The sequence below is a fragment of the Anguilla rostrata genome, chromosome 2 (assembly GCF_018555375.3).
Source record: "Anguilla rostrata isolate EN2019 chromosome 2, ASM1855537v3, whole genome shotgun sequence".
NCBI classification, from domain to species: domain Eukaryota; kingdom Metazoa; phylum Chordata; class Actinopteri; order Anguilliformes; family Anguillidae; genus Anguilla; species Anguilla rostrata.
This window is the reverse complement of record NC_057934.1, coordinates 14,992,358-15,009,885: the sequence shown is the minus strand read 5'-3', so window position 1 is coordinate 15,009,885 and position 17,528 is coordinate 14,992,358. Positions and strand designations below refer to the sequence as shown.

Below are 17,528 nucleotides of genomic sequence, written 5' to 3'. Positions count from 1 at the left end.
AGAGGTTCCAAACCATACACCAGAACTGTACCTTTAACTGGAACTGTAAAGGCTTTAACTCAAGTACACTTTTAATTTCCAACTACGCAGTACATCCACTGTGATTATACTGCATTATCCAATTAAACCCTCAACACGTTGAAGTGCAACAAATCTACAGTTGCAGTTAGGCTACATTATACCTTGGTTAAATGATCCGGTCTAAGACAACAGTGAATACTTACATTTGCCTAATCACCTGATCTCCTAAACCCCACCCCCATTATCCAAGACTGCGGATGGGCCTCTGACGTCTCATTCATTTGCATTCTGGACTGTTCTCCAAAAAAATAAGTTAGCGCTGAAGATTTATCAATGTGCCTCAGAAAGGTTGTTCAATTTATGCGCACGTCCGGCCGTTATTTTTTAAATGTCAAATATGCACTATGAAGTCCTGTCATGCTCCAATCTGATATAAATGTGAAGACATTACCAAGATAAGTTACTTGACTATTTGCCTTGACAGGTGAAGGGGAAGCACTCAGTAACACAACTCAAACCTTCATTACCATCCTTAGTGTTCAGAGCCAGTCTCCCCCTCCCCACATTTCCCAGGACCAGAGAGCTAGCTCCCTCCAACTGAGTTCATTTCACCAGTTGGCTTCACTAATCAAACGTAGCACCATTTTGCAGCTCCTCGATGGGACTGACAGTACCCACAGGCCAAAAACCACTGCATCCATGCATAACAATGATCTTACCAACGAGGGCCCGAGAACCACTAAATTAATCGATAACAAGGATCTCACCCACCAGTGCCTCTGAACAACTGTAGGCAATGACAGTAAAGTTCTTACCCACAATCCATAAATCCACTGGGAATTCATAAAAAATTAATGACACACAAGAGAGATAGAGCAACTGTAGCATCGATGATCTTACCCACAAGTGACTTTGAACCGCAGGTGGCAACCATAACAAAGTTCTTCCCCCACAATCCATAAACCCATTGGGAATCATAAAAATGGCTGACACACAAGAGATTTAGAACCACTGCAGCCATCAGTAACAGTGATCGAACCCACAACACTTAAAACCACTGCATCCATCCCTAATACTGATGTTACCCCACAGGAGATTTAGACTCCCTGGATCAATCCATAACAGCAGGGGAAAATGAGAAAATGGCACCAATAGCAATAGCAGGGCTCCAGCTGGCTGTGACTGAAGCCTTAGCAGGTGCGAGGGTGAGCCATCAGCAAGCATATGCCAACGACTTGCTTGTTCCAGCTGCACAGAGCGACATATTGCGAGCTCCGTCTCATCAGTCTGAATTAGCGCTCTGCCACTAGAACACACAGCTGCACAAAGTTTTAACTGAGAACAGAAGGGAAACTTCTGGGGTTGGGGGTGGGGCGTCAGTGGGGGTAGAATATCCTGCTCTGTTCACTAGGATTCGAGGACCAGCTGTCAATCAAAGCCAGGATTACCTCGCCTACACTTTACTAGTCCTTATATGGTGTTGCTGAAAGGGCCAGTGACCTTCCCCTGCCACTTCTTCCTGTACTAACTCACGCTAGGGCCAATGTCTTGCCCCACTTCCAGGCCAACCATTAATTAAGTGGCTCTTAATACAAAAGTCATTTGTTTAAGAAAAGCCCTCAGCACACGAGTCTGGATTTCAGCTCCTTGAGCTCATTTCCCCATTTGTCTCCATTCCCCGGAGTTTATTAGGCGGCTGATTTTCTGATTGTCGCCTCAGGTGCAAATGGAGGTTGCGAGATGAAAATCACAGCGAATTAATCAATCCGAACCGAGAGCTCTAATTAGGAAGGACTGCATTAGCTTGAGCACATACAGTCAGCAGGCAACTAAAAAATGCATTTTGCTGATGTAGAAACTAAAAAAAGGAACCCATTTCACCACCTCTGATTTCTTTCTTTCGCCTTTCAACACCCACCATGACACCAGGACTTAATTATTCCTTCACTTCAATGCATTGTCTAGCTGCACCTCTATTTTTGTATTTTACATACTGTATTTTCCGAACAAATATAATTGTGGGCGACCCCAGATAATGAAGTGAGGACACTGCGTGCGAAATCTTATTTTCAGTTGAGGTTTTTTTAAGCACAGAAAATAAGAAGGTATGCCAGGCAGTTAAGGGGGAATATGAATACATTATATTACAGATATTAAGCGAGAGCGGTTTAGCTAATATAAATATTCTCAAAGACTGTAAAAACAAATTAAGACACTGGACCAAGGCGTAACTTACCTAAATTGTACCACATGTCTCGTATTTCAAACCCAATCTGCCTCCTCATATCCTGGTACCTTAAATACAAAGTGAAAAGAACATAAATACTGAGAAAACTGGATAAAAACACAAAGGACTACATTTATGTTATCGGCATGCACAGAATCAAAAAACATGGTCAATGTCTGGGATACAGAATAATTCGGATTTTGTAAAAACAGCCAGAATCTCAGAAGCGTAGACATCAGCAGCTTCTGTTTCAGTTACACACTCCATAAGTCTAGTTCATCAAACAATCTCCATACAGCCGAGCAAAGGGACCTTACACCAGGGGTGGGCACGGAGGGCTGTATCTACATCATGTTATCTGTCTATTTTAATCATCTCATGAAATACCTGGGGGGCTGGTGACCGAGTCTCACGGCCTACAGATGGCGCCACTAAGAATGGCTGTAACTACTTTTCCCCAGCGGTTCCCGGGAAAGGAGGGGAAATGTCCAGTGCTTTATACGACCCCCTCATTAATATAAATTCACAGCCTCAGTCATGCCCTGACATTTCAAAGAACCTGAAGTACCCAGCAGAATTCTTATACCCTATCGACTGCTTTGCCAATAGGTTCCCGAGGAGCTGTAATTAATGATGGCAAGGACAGGATATTAGAAAGTATTAAGGGAGAAGGCAAAGTGGTCCGTCTACTGGCTGCTTCAACGGTTACAGTGTCAGGCTTATTGCAGTCAGCAGAACACATACGTACACGTCGACCTCTTGCATGCGAAATAAGTGCTACTGCTAGTGTCGCGGACAGCGTGTACCAAAAGGTTAATGGAAAGATGTCACTCATTGGGTTCAACTCATTACTCTTTCGTATGGTGTCAAAATGCAATGGAGTTCTGAATGCTTAAAAGGTACCAGAGGAATAGGCTTCAGAAAAACAAATCAATATGAACAATGTATTAACAAAGACAGGGCAGCATAGACAACACGCAACTGAAAAAAACAGCAGTACTTTCTGAAATATTTTCGAGCTTTAAACTCTCCAGCATCTTTTAATTCTTTTTTAATATGACAATTACGTATATTTTTGTATTGTACGCATGTAAAAAAAATCATGAAGAAGACAAGCTCAGCTTCAGCCAATATGACGCGTAATCGGTCGCCATAGCGCTACCATGACAGAAACAGAGGCCAATTAAGTGCAGCCTGAGTCAGCTGTCAAGCCTTGGCCACACCTGTCAGACTCTGGGAAATGTGAGCTCTGCTGACAGACAGAGCTCCTCACTCCGAGCACAACAGATCAGGGCAGGCCTTTGGAGTGGGTTACTGGAATAAGGTGCCTTTGAACAGAATTTGGAACAAGGTCTACGGCGATGGCAGAGATGGACTCTTCTGGAGGACCTGCATTAGAGGCAGAGAGCAGTGTGCCAAAAGCAAGTCATCTGGAGAGGACAAAAGAGCAGGTTCGCTGGAAAGTCCAGATCAGCTACAAAACAGGAAGTACAGGAAGTGACCTGGAAAGGACAATCCGGCAATCAGCTCGCCAGGAGAGCGGAGGCAGGGACCCTCGGGATGTGCAAGTCCAGACTCGAAGCAGCGCCGGACATTTTAGCATGTAGCTAAATGATGAGCTTGTCATCGCGTATCCCTATGTGCTTATGACAAGCCATCAGGTCTCCTGTAAAGAAACACCCGGGGAGCCCGCTGGAGTTGACTCAGCGCCCATCTGGAGCTACGCGTGTACTCACCAGAGACTCGAAACCAAACACAATCTTCAACACAGGCTAATAAAAAGCAGATTAGAATTCATTAGCTCTCTCGGGGTAATGCGCTCAGATGTCTGCATGCTGAAAGTGGAACATAATGAGCCTTCTGTCATCCTAACTCTCTGTTTACAAACTGCGCTCACAGACGGTCGGATTCGGTCATCAGTCTTGGCAGACTGGCCATTAACTGAGAATTTTGTGGTTTTTTTGTTTTGTTTGATAGTGTCGGTACCACTCAGAGGTGCAAAGCTAAGAAGGAAGCTAAATCGAGCGGGAAAAAGGTCCTCGAAGCATAAGAGTTCTAATTGTTTGTTCATCGGTTCTGACGGCTCTCGTCTGCACTGCGCTAGTCGCGTCATGACAACTGATAACCAGTGCATTTCTGGTGCGTTGTGGAAGGGGCTACCGTTGGGCAACACAGTGATAACCTGAGGAACTTCTCCCAATTCCCATGGTGGAATGAGACTATCTGCGCTCCATCATTGTGAACTCTCAGTCAATGTTGACTTCTGGTACAGACTTTGGCCGTAGTCCCCGACTTTGTGGAGAACACCTTTAATCACAGAGCCACTGGGGAGCCCTAAAGATGCACTGGTATGAGCACTACACTTATGTCACAGCATGTTAAATTTGGAGGAAAAGTACAGCATACTGCCACAGAAGCTACAGCAACAGGCCTTGGGCCTGTCACAAGGCACTTCACCCCAAGCGATCCTCTCTAATCAAATTTTCCAGTTGGCTGAAGTTTATCTTAATATGAAAAATCATGTGTGGACCAATAAACAGCAGCCTAAAAGAAACTGTGAAAAGAACGTGATGACAAACATCATCATTTCATGACTATCCTTCAAAATGAAGGATGGTTGTAAAATACAGACTCGAACGTTTGCAGAGAAGCCATATTGCGCTGGACACGCGGGCTGGCCGTAGGTCCCCTGAGAGACGGCGTCCCGGGCTTCGCTGTCCCCAGTGGGACATGCGACGCGGCGCAGGGTAATTTGTTGTCTGCGGCGGGAGATCGAAGAATCGAGAGGGTTAGTGCTGATCCGCTCCTCTTTGAACACCTCCCACGGAAAGCCCTTCTCCTTTAATGACAGGTTGGATTTCACTGCCGACTTCAAACGTAGAGACGGGAGAGTGCCCCCCCCCCACCCCCAGCCCCCACCATCCCCCGCTTTCCCCCACCCCCATTCTCTCCGATAAAGAGCGTAATCCCTTCTGGGCAGGAAACGGAGCCGCTCCGGGGAGTCACGGCAACAAAGAGTCGGCTCTGGGCCGGACAGCCGGGGCGCGGAGAGGGGGCTTAGCGAAATGCGAACTCGCAGGGGCGGCATTGTGCGCCCGGCCCAGAGCCCGAGCACGCGCACGCCAATAAAGGGGTGGCATGAAACAGGATTGAGCTTCCTGGAGGCAGGGATGCCCGTTTGGCGGCGTTAATAGCATCTACAACCGGGAGCTTTTTTCAGGCCTTCACGTACACCCAGGGAGCGGGTGGTTCAGGGAGGTGCAAGGATTCCGCTCTTCTCAGGCTCACACACGTCATTTTATACCCGACTGCTTTAAAAACCTCGACTCCAATTATGTTTATGTTGGCTGTTATAACGCTTCAAACTGATCACAGATTTCTTAGAAAACCTGGCCCCGTTCAACGAACCATGAAGGCTGTTTATTTGTGATGAAAAACTTCATATTTCTGTAATGGCTTTTGTACTTTGTTGGTGAAATTGCTGTTGATCGAGCCGAGCGACAGAAATTGTTGTTGATCGAGCCGAGCGACAGACAACCTAGTCGAACTAAATGAGACAATATAGCTAAACAACAGATTTTAGTTTATTAATGAAGTGGCCTCTTTACTCACAAAACGCAGGAAGACTCAAAAACGCATATCAATAACTTCTAAACAAAGCAACAACCGATTCTGCTTTAAGACTGATTTAACTGAAAATAGTCTGTGTTGCCTTCTGTGATCCCTACACTATAAAAAAAGTGGTTCAGCACTCCCTATAAGTAAGTCGTTGGCTAAAATAGTCACTGAACATCCTGGTGTTTCCATTGTGAATATCTATTCTGCACACATTACACAAAAGTGCCTGAATGTTAACAACTCCACGGACACAGCAGCTATGTGGCTCAGAGGTGGAGGCTCTTGATTCTCGACCTGAGGGTTGTTTGGGTCGGGCTTCACGTGGGACACTCTGGCCGTTAATTAGTAAAACTCACAGACTGTGTAAATATCATGAAACCGGGAGCACTGTCAGCAGCCCCAAGCTGCGAGAGCATCCATCAAGAAAATCAGTCTTTTAAAATGCATCTTGTAATGAGATACAGCCCTCATACGGCCTTAAACATGCCTGCTCCAGAGAAGAGAAGCATGGTTGACACTATGATTGGGGCCATTCCCTACCTACTTTGAAGACCCTAAGCAAGCAATATAATCACTTTATGCATCATTATATTATATGCAAAGAATCAAAGAAAAAAAATTATAAATTTATTAGATGACGTAATTATTGTATGATTATTATCATTTTTTTAAATCTGGAAAGCAAAAAAGTTCTTAGACTGCTTACTAGGTGGATTTGGGATTTTAAATTTTTTTGTGAAATATGCCATTTATGCTTTAAGCCAACCAGCTGTTTCAGACCTCCAGCTATTGTGATTAGAAATGACATACTTTGCATGCAAAGGAAATTGTGCTATTTGCTTGCTTATAAATTTGGAAGAAAAAAAAACTTGCAGGCTAATAAACATTATACATGCAGGAAAAGTGAATGCAAAAGGTCTTCATTTCTCCAGGTCATTGCTGCAAATGGGACTACAAAAAGTAAAATGAAAAAGCGTGCATTTTTTATTGATTATTTTTTCTAATCGGTGAGTGGTCAGCAAGGAGCTGTTTTTCAAAACAATACAAGTTGCGGCGAGAATCGGAGGCCGTGGCATTACGACAGCGGCATCCAGCGCTAGCTCTGGTGGGGAATCCCAGAGTCCCCGGTGGCATGAATTATTGAGAGCGTTTCCGTGTACGGCCGCGGCCGAGGGGCGCTTTCGTGCTCGCCCGAGGTGAAAACAAACTCACTTGTGGAAGATCTTGGCGCGCTTGTCGCTGGAGAAGTTCTCCAGCTGGAGGGATTCCTGGGTGAGGTACGCCACGGCTAGGTGGAAGTAGTTGTTCCACAGCTGTGAATGTAAATGCGGGAGAGAGAGAGAGAGGGAGAGAGAGATAGAGAGAGAGTGTCAGTTGGGTCAGGCATGAGGAACGCATCAATCTGGAGGCACTAATTATAATGTACTGCCATGCGCTACTGCTCCTTGGCTGACGTGAGCGTTCTGGTGTAAAATGGCTGCCGTGCACCTCCAAGGTGGGTGCTACACATTGGTGATTGCTGAGGTAAGCTTCTTCTCATGAAAGCTGTGACTGTGAAATAGTCTAAATGAATTCAATATATTACTATTGCTATAATTATCATCACTGTGTGTAAGACCATTTTAGAGAGGGAATGCAACCTAAGTTTAAAAAAAAACAGCAGCTCAAATTATAGTCATAACAATCCCTATTACAATTACAACTTCACTTGGTATCGGGATTTTGCAGTAAAACAGTATATATACTGTGAATCATTCTTCTTTTACTGCATGTCAAAGAAATGTAAGCAGTTTAAGCAAATGATTTGGTACATTCTTCAAAGTACTGCAGATAAGACATAGTGCACAGTTCAGAGAGAGGCCAGACAAGAAAGAAAGGTCTGACAAGAAAGAAACACTAATTCAAGAGAAATTAGTATGTGTTGTAAGGGGTTTCTTGACTTACAACTTCAGCCATAAGGTGCATTACAACCTCTGTGGCATTGCCATTTCATTGAATTATGTTGTGTATTCAGTAACAATAAAAACGAAAACTGCTAACTGTGCAATTTTGCAAATGCCCCCCACCCCCCATTCAATCACATCACGTGCAGACTCACCCACCTTCCCCCTCTCTCTCTCTCTCACACACACACACACACACACACACACACACACACACACAAATACACAAATACACACACACATCCAAATTATCAAGCCATTTCCAGGGGTAAAAAGTAAAAGACAGTATTGACAATATTCATGTTTAAATCTGAACACTTCCATGACCCGCGGCCCAATATTTACTTGAAGTTCAAAGTTGGCTTGATCGAGGAACTTCTTGTTCAGCACAGCAGCATACTGATTAATCGCTCGCAAAAAGACTCTGAAAGACAAGAAGGTTCTTCGTTAGAGCCCAAATTCCCACACCCATCAGATAAGCAGTAATGACTCTCAGCACATGACCACAGGGCAAATCCTTCGCTCACAATGCACACTCCATCTTTTTTTTATTAATTGAAACACTTAGCGAGACATTGATGGCGCTTATTTTATGAGGAGATCTTTTTCCAAGTTCCTCTGATCTCTAGCTGCAAAAAAAAGAAATAAAAATGTTAAGCCTGCAATATGCATTAACGGTTCATATTACCGTTCAGTTAAAATCAACTTTAATTAGCAGTATTAATCAACAGAGTCGCTAAGCCAGGGTGCAGCCGTGGATACAGAGATCAATTTCAGATTCAGATAAGTACAACTACTGGAGCACTGTGATGCCCTTTTAATATTTGCCTTATTATGTAGTTCTGAATGTGAGCAATGCAACAAACCCAGAAGTGGAGCAAATGTGTTAAATTCAAATCGTTTTCCGGTCAATGCTTCGTAGCACCGGCGTTTGCGCAACAACAACGTTGCTATAACTCCAGACTTATTTTTCAGCGAGGAAGCGTCATCAGTGCAGTGGAGCACTTAAAACTCATTTGGAAACAGCGAGCAATAAACACAGATTATTAACCTTGAAACAATGTGTAATGCCTCTTCCCCATTGACCCCCGCGCTTACTCCAATGCAAGGCTTACAATAAAGTGCTCACCTACACAGAGATGCGAAATAAGACACAGATAATAAACTTAATCGCTGCTCCAGCGTTCGGGAAGCAGACGGGCATTAGTGGGACGAGCGGTTTACTGAAAGCGGGAATGAAAGCAGCCTTAGACGGACGGCATCGGGAAGGCTAACGAATGTTATTCCTTCGATCCGCATCCCAAAAAGAAGCACACCAACGCTGTACACCAGAACAGTGATACAGATATATCACTTCTAGACTGGTTTAACTCCCGTCACAGGAAGCAATAGGGCAAGGTAAAGACAACTTCTCGACAGCTACATACGGAATAACTTGATAATCCATCTCACTGCACACTGTAACATGGTGTAAAAAGGGTCAGGAAAGAACTGTGTGCTGTTACTGCGTTCCTCCCTCCCAATGAAATACTACTTGCTCATGTATCAGTGCTGTACTTTACAACATACTGTCAGTGTATGCATCATTTCCACACTGATCCTGGTTCTAGAGGCCCTGGGCCAATGTAAAATCAACTTCTCTCTAATTGCGTACTCGATAATTCGGTAATCAATTTAATTGCGTACAGTGGTACGCAGCTGGTCCCATTTTGATTCCTACTGACTGTGCATTGCTTATGTGAATGCTTGACTGTATGTAGGAGGCCACTGTGTGCAAGAGCCAGAGTGACCGCAATGTGTACGATCGCAAGTCTTTGTCAAGGTTAAAATAAAAAATTCTTAACCCACATTTCCCATCCTTCCAGGGTGGTGTACTGGATATGTCCCATTTTCACAAATCAGGCATGCCCTACCTTCGTCATTGTAACACTGTCTATTATCCCAAATACCAGTACACCTATAAAGCCAAGGCCTTTGCGAATGCATCAGTTTGTACCCAGTGTACTACAGTAAATACAGAATCATCTTAAACATATCAGCCAGGCTGCCAACTATGAAGGAATTCGTTCAATTTATACAAGTGCCTCAATCAGCCACTTATTATTCATCCTATTAGCCGTATCAATGCAACTTCAGTGCTCTTTTCTTTCTATTGCTGGTTTTAAAGAGGGAAGGAAGGCCAGCAGTTACCACTGGAAGGGCCCCAACTAGTGGAGACTGTCGACTGAAAGCTCCATTAAACAGAACCCCCCCCCCTCCCAAATCCATACAGGTTCTGCAACACTCACAATCACTCAGAATCGTTTAATCAAGAATCACATTCGCGCTCTTTAATCCGTGCATCAACAGCCTTGTTGTGTAAGGTTAACCTTTTTGAAAAAGCTCTTAAAATGCTTTCAAATTGAGCACTGCGACATAAATTTGTGTTTATTTGCACCGCAGAGAAACTAATGCAAAACATGGTGTTCCTACTTTGGTTACACTGTTCAATCACCATGTGACGTGGATTCTCAAAAAGAATGCTTTGTTCTTAAAGCCATGATTTACTGCTGTCTTATAATTGAATGTAACATTGTATTATTAAAAAATTTAGGGATAATGCATCAATATATGTAGCCCTTAGCAAAGAGCTAACAATCCACAATGTTCACCATTTACAGTATACGCATTGTAAGCCAAACGACGCATGTGATTGCAGAGGTGAAATCAACACATCAAACTAAAATGAGCAAACAATGGTAGAGATATTACCATTTGAAATATACTTCTGGAGTCTGAACTGACAGCCCCAACACAGTTTCCTAGAAATAAACAGCATATAGGCTACCCACTCACACCAGTGATTTTCTCAACTTCTCCCTTGACTTTCTGTCAATAAATTAAAACAATGCCTTATGACTGCTGACGGAAGATAAACCAGTAGAGATTGTGAAAATGTTACTATGAACATTTCTTTTTTAGCCCAAATCAAAAATGAGTAACAGAGACCTAACAGAAACCAGCAATGGTCAATAACATCTCTGGGCGGATATTCCACGCACGCACAAGCTTTCTGAGCGAAAAATCAAGCAGCTACTGCAAGACACAGAAAACAGGCTGCAGAGAGGGGTCAATGGTACACTGTACTGTTATGATGGTGGAAATGTATCTACAGTGTACTGAGAGATTGATGGCCGTTACAGAAAATGTGATAAAACCAAAGAACCAATAAGGAGTGGCAATCCTTTGTCAGGAACAGATGTGAAAGACATTTTATACATAAGCGAAGCTATTGGAACAGACCACAGGAAACGTGTTCCGCTTGCTTATTGCAAGTTAATATCAAAGACCTCAACAGGTATAGATTTTACAGACCACCTTCCATCAAGGAAACATGTGCTTCCTGCTATCCTACTTGATATTCAAAATGTTTAAAAAGGTAAATTAACATAAATAAAAAAAGAGAAAAAAGGAAGACTTGACATGGCCGTGTTATTACCTGCTCACAAGCAGAGTCCAATTCCCAGGTCTTTCAGAGAGAAAAAACGACGGACTAGCCGACAGTGCGAGTGTAAACTTCATAACAGTAATAACAGAAAATACACACTGAGACTGCGTACAAGTCTATGAACAGTAAGAGAGGAAACGGCACTGTTAAAAAAAAAAAAAGAGGGAGCAGGACAGTCCACCCATCTTTCAGATTTTTATCCTTTTTTTCCCCGCTTGATTTAGACGTAGAAAGCAGAGAGGGTAACAGATGGAGAAGGAACCACAGCTGAGGAAGCGCTATGGGGGGGAATCACAAAAGAATGAAGAGTCAGCTGCCTAACAGACAGTAATTGAACTTAAGAGCATTATTGCATTCCATCACTTTTATTTACTCTGAAGTTCATCCCTTAACTTAATTTTGCACAGCTGAAAATGGGGAGACTCCACACAAAAAGAGCCGTTTCTCTAAAATGGTAAAACATATATGCATGTAAACACCGTGACCTAAAAGCTGATTGTCGGCACTTTTGCCTCATAGTCATCTTTCGGTCTCAAATTAAAATGTCTCAAGTACACAGCAAAAACGACACAATGTCGTTACCCTACTTTTAGAGGGCACTGTATCTGTGTGAGTCAGGGGAAGTGAAGTCTTCTTGTCAGCTGAGCTTTGGAAGTCCTTGGTTGTGTGTGTGTGTCTGTGTGTGCGTGTACGTGTGTGTGCGTACGTGTTTTTCTTGTGTCTGGGAGAGGACAGGCAGCTGTCAGCTTTGATGACTGTTTCTCAGGTAGCCTACCTGGATTCACCGGGTCTCAAGCAGGCCCTACCCGCTCAACAGCGCTATCATCAGCAGCTACCGCCAGCCAGGCAACCCCAAGGGCTGCAGGCTGCCACCGCTCTGCACGGGGCTCCTCAAACACCGCCTATGCAGGTGGAGGTCACCTGAAAGGCGCTAATGACGATGCTAATCAAGTCCATGAATTTGAATCAATTAGCGTGTAGCGCTGCGGCTTGTGACCTCTAGGCCAGAAGCGGCCAGAGAGGCCCGGTTGCTGGTGCATCCTGGGAGTACACGACTTTATCTCCCATTAGGAATTCGGTTGAAATGAGATGCAAAGTAATTTTAGAGGTCATGTCCTGCAATTTTCATCCCTTCCTTTCCCGTGATAATTCTCCTCCAAAAAGCACTTGCAATACCTTGGGCTATTGTTGTCCAATCAATGAAGTTAAAAAGATGGCCCTTGAAGAGAGTGATTTGGTTAAGAAAACTTATTCGCCATTTTAAGCATCAGTCTCACTGGACAGCACACGGGAAGACAGAATGAGATAAATTAGCAAATAATAAAATCATCAGCATATTTAATTATAAGAGACGGACATCTTTTCACAATGGGACTTTGTCTCATTTGGCTGATGTCCCCCCATCTCCCTTGTCAAATGAGAAAAATAGCCGGTCCAGGGCTAGCTTTTATCTCCAGTGAATTTTCGGTTTCCACTCTATCTATTAACATCTGCATTTATTTATTTTCTCCACGGAGGACTTTTTTTGTTCAATCATACGATTCTGACCAGTGTGCTGATCCATGAAATTCAAAGCAATTTTCTCACATCAGAGTGTTCCAATAGATTTATTTATTTATTTTGCTCCCGGTATATTTTGGCCGAGAATACTAATGCGGGCGCACTGGGAGATGGGCGACTTTGATCAGATATGACAGTGTCAAACAGGAGGAGGAGGAGGCAGCTCCAGACTGAGAATGGATGGTACGAGGGGGAGGGGGGTGGAGGTGAGAGAGGACAGAACAGGCCCCAGTGTCGGGGACACACTCAGCAGCACCCCGTGGATGAGTGGCACCGCTGTAATTAAGCTATGCTTCCGGAAGAGGACCCCGGCCATGAAACGTAAGCTAAACATTAAAAACAGCAAATAAATCATAAGTACGAGAGTAAGCAAAAACATTAACGCAAGAGTTCTGCCCGTTGGTTCATTTTCTGCTGAAAGGCGAACATTTCCCTGAAAAACAACCCCTCCCTATATTTTGCGGCAGGGTACGGAATTTCTTTGGCAAGTCCCAGCATATGCAAGCGCATCTGATAAACAGCTTATTTAATTTCCATCAAATTTTCTATTCATTTTCAGTGTGGAAAGTGCAAGGCAGTATGCGCGTGTGCATGTGCAGCGTAACATAAATGACCCCGTCATTACGGGTCTCTGCAGAGGCGATGGACACCTTGACCCGCCCCCCTAACTGTCAATCACGCAGAGCTGGGTACACAAGGAGGTGCATGCTAGCCCATCTGAGATTCCACACTCTTACCCCATAGAGTTTACTACTGAGCCACAAGCTGAAAAAAAGAACAAAAATCACTCAATTAAATGTGCCCCTTCACACAGCTCTGCTTTGCATTCTAAATCTCCAGCGCTGTTTCTCCAGCAGGACTCCTGTGACGATGTTCGAAATTTTAATGCCTGCCGCCTCTGTGTTCCTTAAGCAGTCTCATTGGAAAAAGGTAATGGCTTAAAAAGTGTTGGTGACAACTCAAAGTGCTTTTTTCCATAGGTGCCATCGGGGCATGGGTTCTCATGCTAACTTCATTTCTCACAAGGTACATAACTTATTCTTTAGCCGAGAAGGGGAACTCTGCATGAGCAGTTAAAAAATAAAAATAAAAAAAATAAGAAAAGATTACACATAGTGCTACTTAGAAGCAACACACAAGCAAAGCACCATGACGACTTGTGATGTATTATCATGCATTATTAATTCTATGGAGAAAAAAACTCATCGTGTAAATGCTGAACTAATCCTTGCTTATATTAAGCTAGACAATGAAACAGATTGGTATTTATTTCATACAGTGTCATTACCCTAATTAGCTAGTCACGGTACAATGCGCTTGCTTAGGATTAAGTTTCTCACCCCACAACTAGCTGCTTCGACAATAACAATGCAGAAAATACACAAGGTACACTATATGACCAAAAGTATCCGGACACTCCTTGGTCTGGGGATGTATCTCATGGTTTTCCTCTAGGCCCCTTAGGTCGAGTCGAGGCAAATCTTAACGCAATGACATTCTAGATTATTCTGAGCTTCCATTCTGAGCGGCAACAGTTTTGGGAAGGCCCTTTCCTGTTTCAGCATGACAGTGCCCCCAGGATCGCAGTGAGGTCCATATAGAAATGGTTTAGTCGAGATCGGTGTGGAAGAACCTGGCTGGCCTGCAGAGGCCTGACCTCAACCCCGACCAACACCTTTGGGATCAATTGGAAAGCCAACTGCTAGCCAGGCCTAATCATGCAATCAGTGCCCTACCTCACCAATGCTCTTCTGGCTGAATGGAATCAAATCCCTGCAGAAAAGCTCTAGAGTCCATAAAGCCTTCCCAGAAAAGTGGAGGTTATTTTTGCAGCAAAGGGTGGACCAACTCCATATTAATGCCCATAATTTTGGATGAGATGTAGGATTTCAGGTGTCCACTTACTTTTGGGCATGTAGTGTATCTATTTTTCAGAAGAAACAAGGTATTTTAATGAAGAAAGCAGGCCGTTCAGCCAATCGAAGCTAAAACTCTAGCCTACAGTCCATATTACATATGGTACTGTCAATAATACCTTGGCAGAACTATCACATCTGAGGATCAAACAAACAGACACAGCAGGAAAGCTGCAGCGATGAATTATGTAAAGCATATGCAATTATTAAACAAGTGGGGTTTATTCTTAGTTTGGGGAGCCTGTGGAATGAAAGCTGAACAAGAGGAGCTCAAATGGGTAGAAGAGAAGAACTCGTGACCATTTTTGGTCAACAGCAGTTAAATGTTACAGACACGTTCAAAAAAAAAAGAAAAACTATCCCACCCACGGCCACCCTTCCAGCTGCTAAACAGTTGTGTATACAGAAGTGATGGATATAGGCTATTAAATATGTCAATATCAACATTGAAAATGTTCACTATCAATATTTCACTTTTTTATTTCTGTATAGATGTATGCTGCACTTGCCACTGTTTTTGAGGAGGGTTTTGATTGCCTTCCCAGGGTCAAGAAATATTATTCCACTTCTCCACTACGGTTTTGTTCCTAAAATGCACTTTCTTTAGCACTCTCTAAGACTGTCAATGTGAAACTTGACAAATATTCCATTAAGTATTATTAAGTAAAACTATAACATGCAAAGCTTGATTAGGAGTGTTTATAGAAACTCAAGGACAACCTGGAACTGAGTGTGAAGTATAATCACAAGTACTTAAGATGCAGTGAGACAAGCTCCAAATCCACTGACGGGTTGAGATAGTCCCATAGTAGATATGGCACCTTCATAGTCCCCAGCTATGATGAGGTCAGCTTGACCTGACATATATCAGCAAATGCGGCTCCCAGCACCTGGCATTCTGAATAAGGAGTTAAGCTGTGGCAATGCCCGAGGTGGTAAAAAAAAAAGGCTTTAAAAGCTTCACAGCACTTTAGTTATTAACCTTTCATTCTGCTGCATCAGAATGAATTGCGCAAACTGTCAGTCTGGCCCCATAACATCCCTAACCCCCTCCCCCCCCCCCCAATCTTCCTGAGGTAGTTGCAGTTCTTTACAGTGGGTTTTACATCTTCATACATCAGATATAAAGATTTATTTTACGATGCGCTCCGGCCGGCCCCATTTGCCAGAGGCGATGTTCGGCCTATCCCCAGGTCCAATCTGTGTCAATTGTCTACGGTGCTGCTCAAACCATCTTGGCAGTTTGATAGTGCCAATTCCCCCATGAACCAGAGAGGACTTCTAAACTAGGTTCTCTCTGTCATTTGTTTATGGTTATTGTTGGGGTTATAAAAAGAAAACACAAACAAAAAATAAATAAATAAATAAACCATTGCGCCCTTGGCTATGTTTCAATACCACTGTCAAGCATTGATCTCCGGGTTGCAATTTTACTCCAGATCTGGTTGTGACCATGGCTGATAAAACAACTAACATAAAAGGTAATGCGATATTGCTTTAGTAACACGCATATTAGTGTTCACTAGTGTCCACTGTGAGAAACATCAATATTATGTACATAAACTTGTTTTTGTTACGCTGCACAATATGGAAAATGTGTTATAACATGTGGCTTGGATTCAATGAAATGGACATAAAAAGAAACCAGCACATAGAGTAGGCACTGCCAACCTGTCTTACCAGGTTCAAGACCACAATAGGTAAATGCTCTTTTCTATAAAATGGAGCCACACATTGAACAAGTTACCACTGTGTATTAAAACTACCATACATCAAGCAGTACTTAAGGCAACTGCCCTGGCTAAACAATAGCATTCCCCTGTGACACACTCCCTACCGTATTAAGAAAGTATTTCCAAATACTATATTTTTGTGAGCTAATCGAGCATCATGATTGGTTGATGTCAGCATTTGACTGAACTTGATAGTTACTTAAAGTATACTGTATTGTGAATAGCAAACATAGCATTAATGGCTGCAAAAATCTTGCCATGAGCACTTTTAACAACAAGGAATATAATAGAAGAGCTAGCCACTGCCATAAACACTTGTGCAGTTGTTTAGGGCCAAAGCTATATTCCTGAGCAACCCAATTCAAGTTTAAATGGTGGTTTTGATTTATGTTGAATAACTCTGGGGCCACAACAACCTTCTTGGCCCGAAACCCAAGGGTCAACTCGGCTATGCCTTTATTGTGTTTATCCTTGACAATTTCTATGCATGTACTGTATCTCTGATTCATGCATTTTTAATTGCTCAATACACTAAACTCTGCGAGGCTACTGTAATGAAGAGTGTCCTTTTATATGGCCCTGGTAACCTCACCAGCAGTAATATATGCGGCAACCTTCATGAAAAATTGGGAGGTCTGTGCAAAAAGGACGGTTTTATACAAAACACACCTATATTTTCATACTTTTATCAAATTCAACGGGGCTGTTTTATCAAGCTCAATGGGCCTGTTCTTTGGTGCTGAACCATTATTCTTCTAAACTGCCTTAAAACTCAAAGAAGGGAGAGAGAGATAGAGGAAAAGAGAGATAGAGAAAAAGGTAGTGAGGGAGGGAAGGGGGGAGGGGAGTGCAAACTGAACAATGAATCATGTTCAGACCAGATAAAAACATAATGACGTGAGAAAGAAATAGTTATGCTGCTATATATTCTCTCACTGTGCTGAAAATTTTTTATTTCCACAATGCACCTTGGAGTTGGGCTATCCATTTCCAAGTATGCATTCTCAATCAAGGCATTTAAAT

At 43.1% G+C, this 17,528-nt stretch overlaps 1 protein-coding gene across 4 annotated transcripts in view; it reads right to left on the bottom strand.

Moving 5' to 3' along the window:
- dock1 (dedicator of cytokinesis 1) overlaps positions 1–17,528 on the bottom strand; it is a 236,223-nt gene that overhangs the window by 53,496 nt on the left and 165,199 nt on the right. For all 4 annotated transcript variants that reach the window (XM_064320731.1, XM_064320732.1, XM_064320733.1 and 1 more), the window contains exons 30-32: positions 8,155–8,233; positions 7,079–7,179; positions 2,258–2,316 (exon numbers count right to left, since the gene is read on the bottom strand). In XM_064320731.1, the coding sequence (XP_064176801.1) occupies positions 2,258–2,316; positions 7,079–7,179; positions 8,155–8,233 (239 nt within the window). The remainder of the gene's footprint in view (positions 1–2,257; positions 2,317–7,078; positions 7,180–8,154; positions 8,234–17,528) is intronic.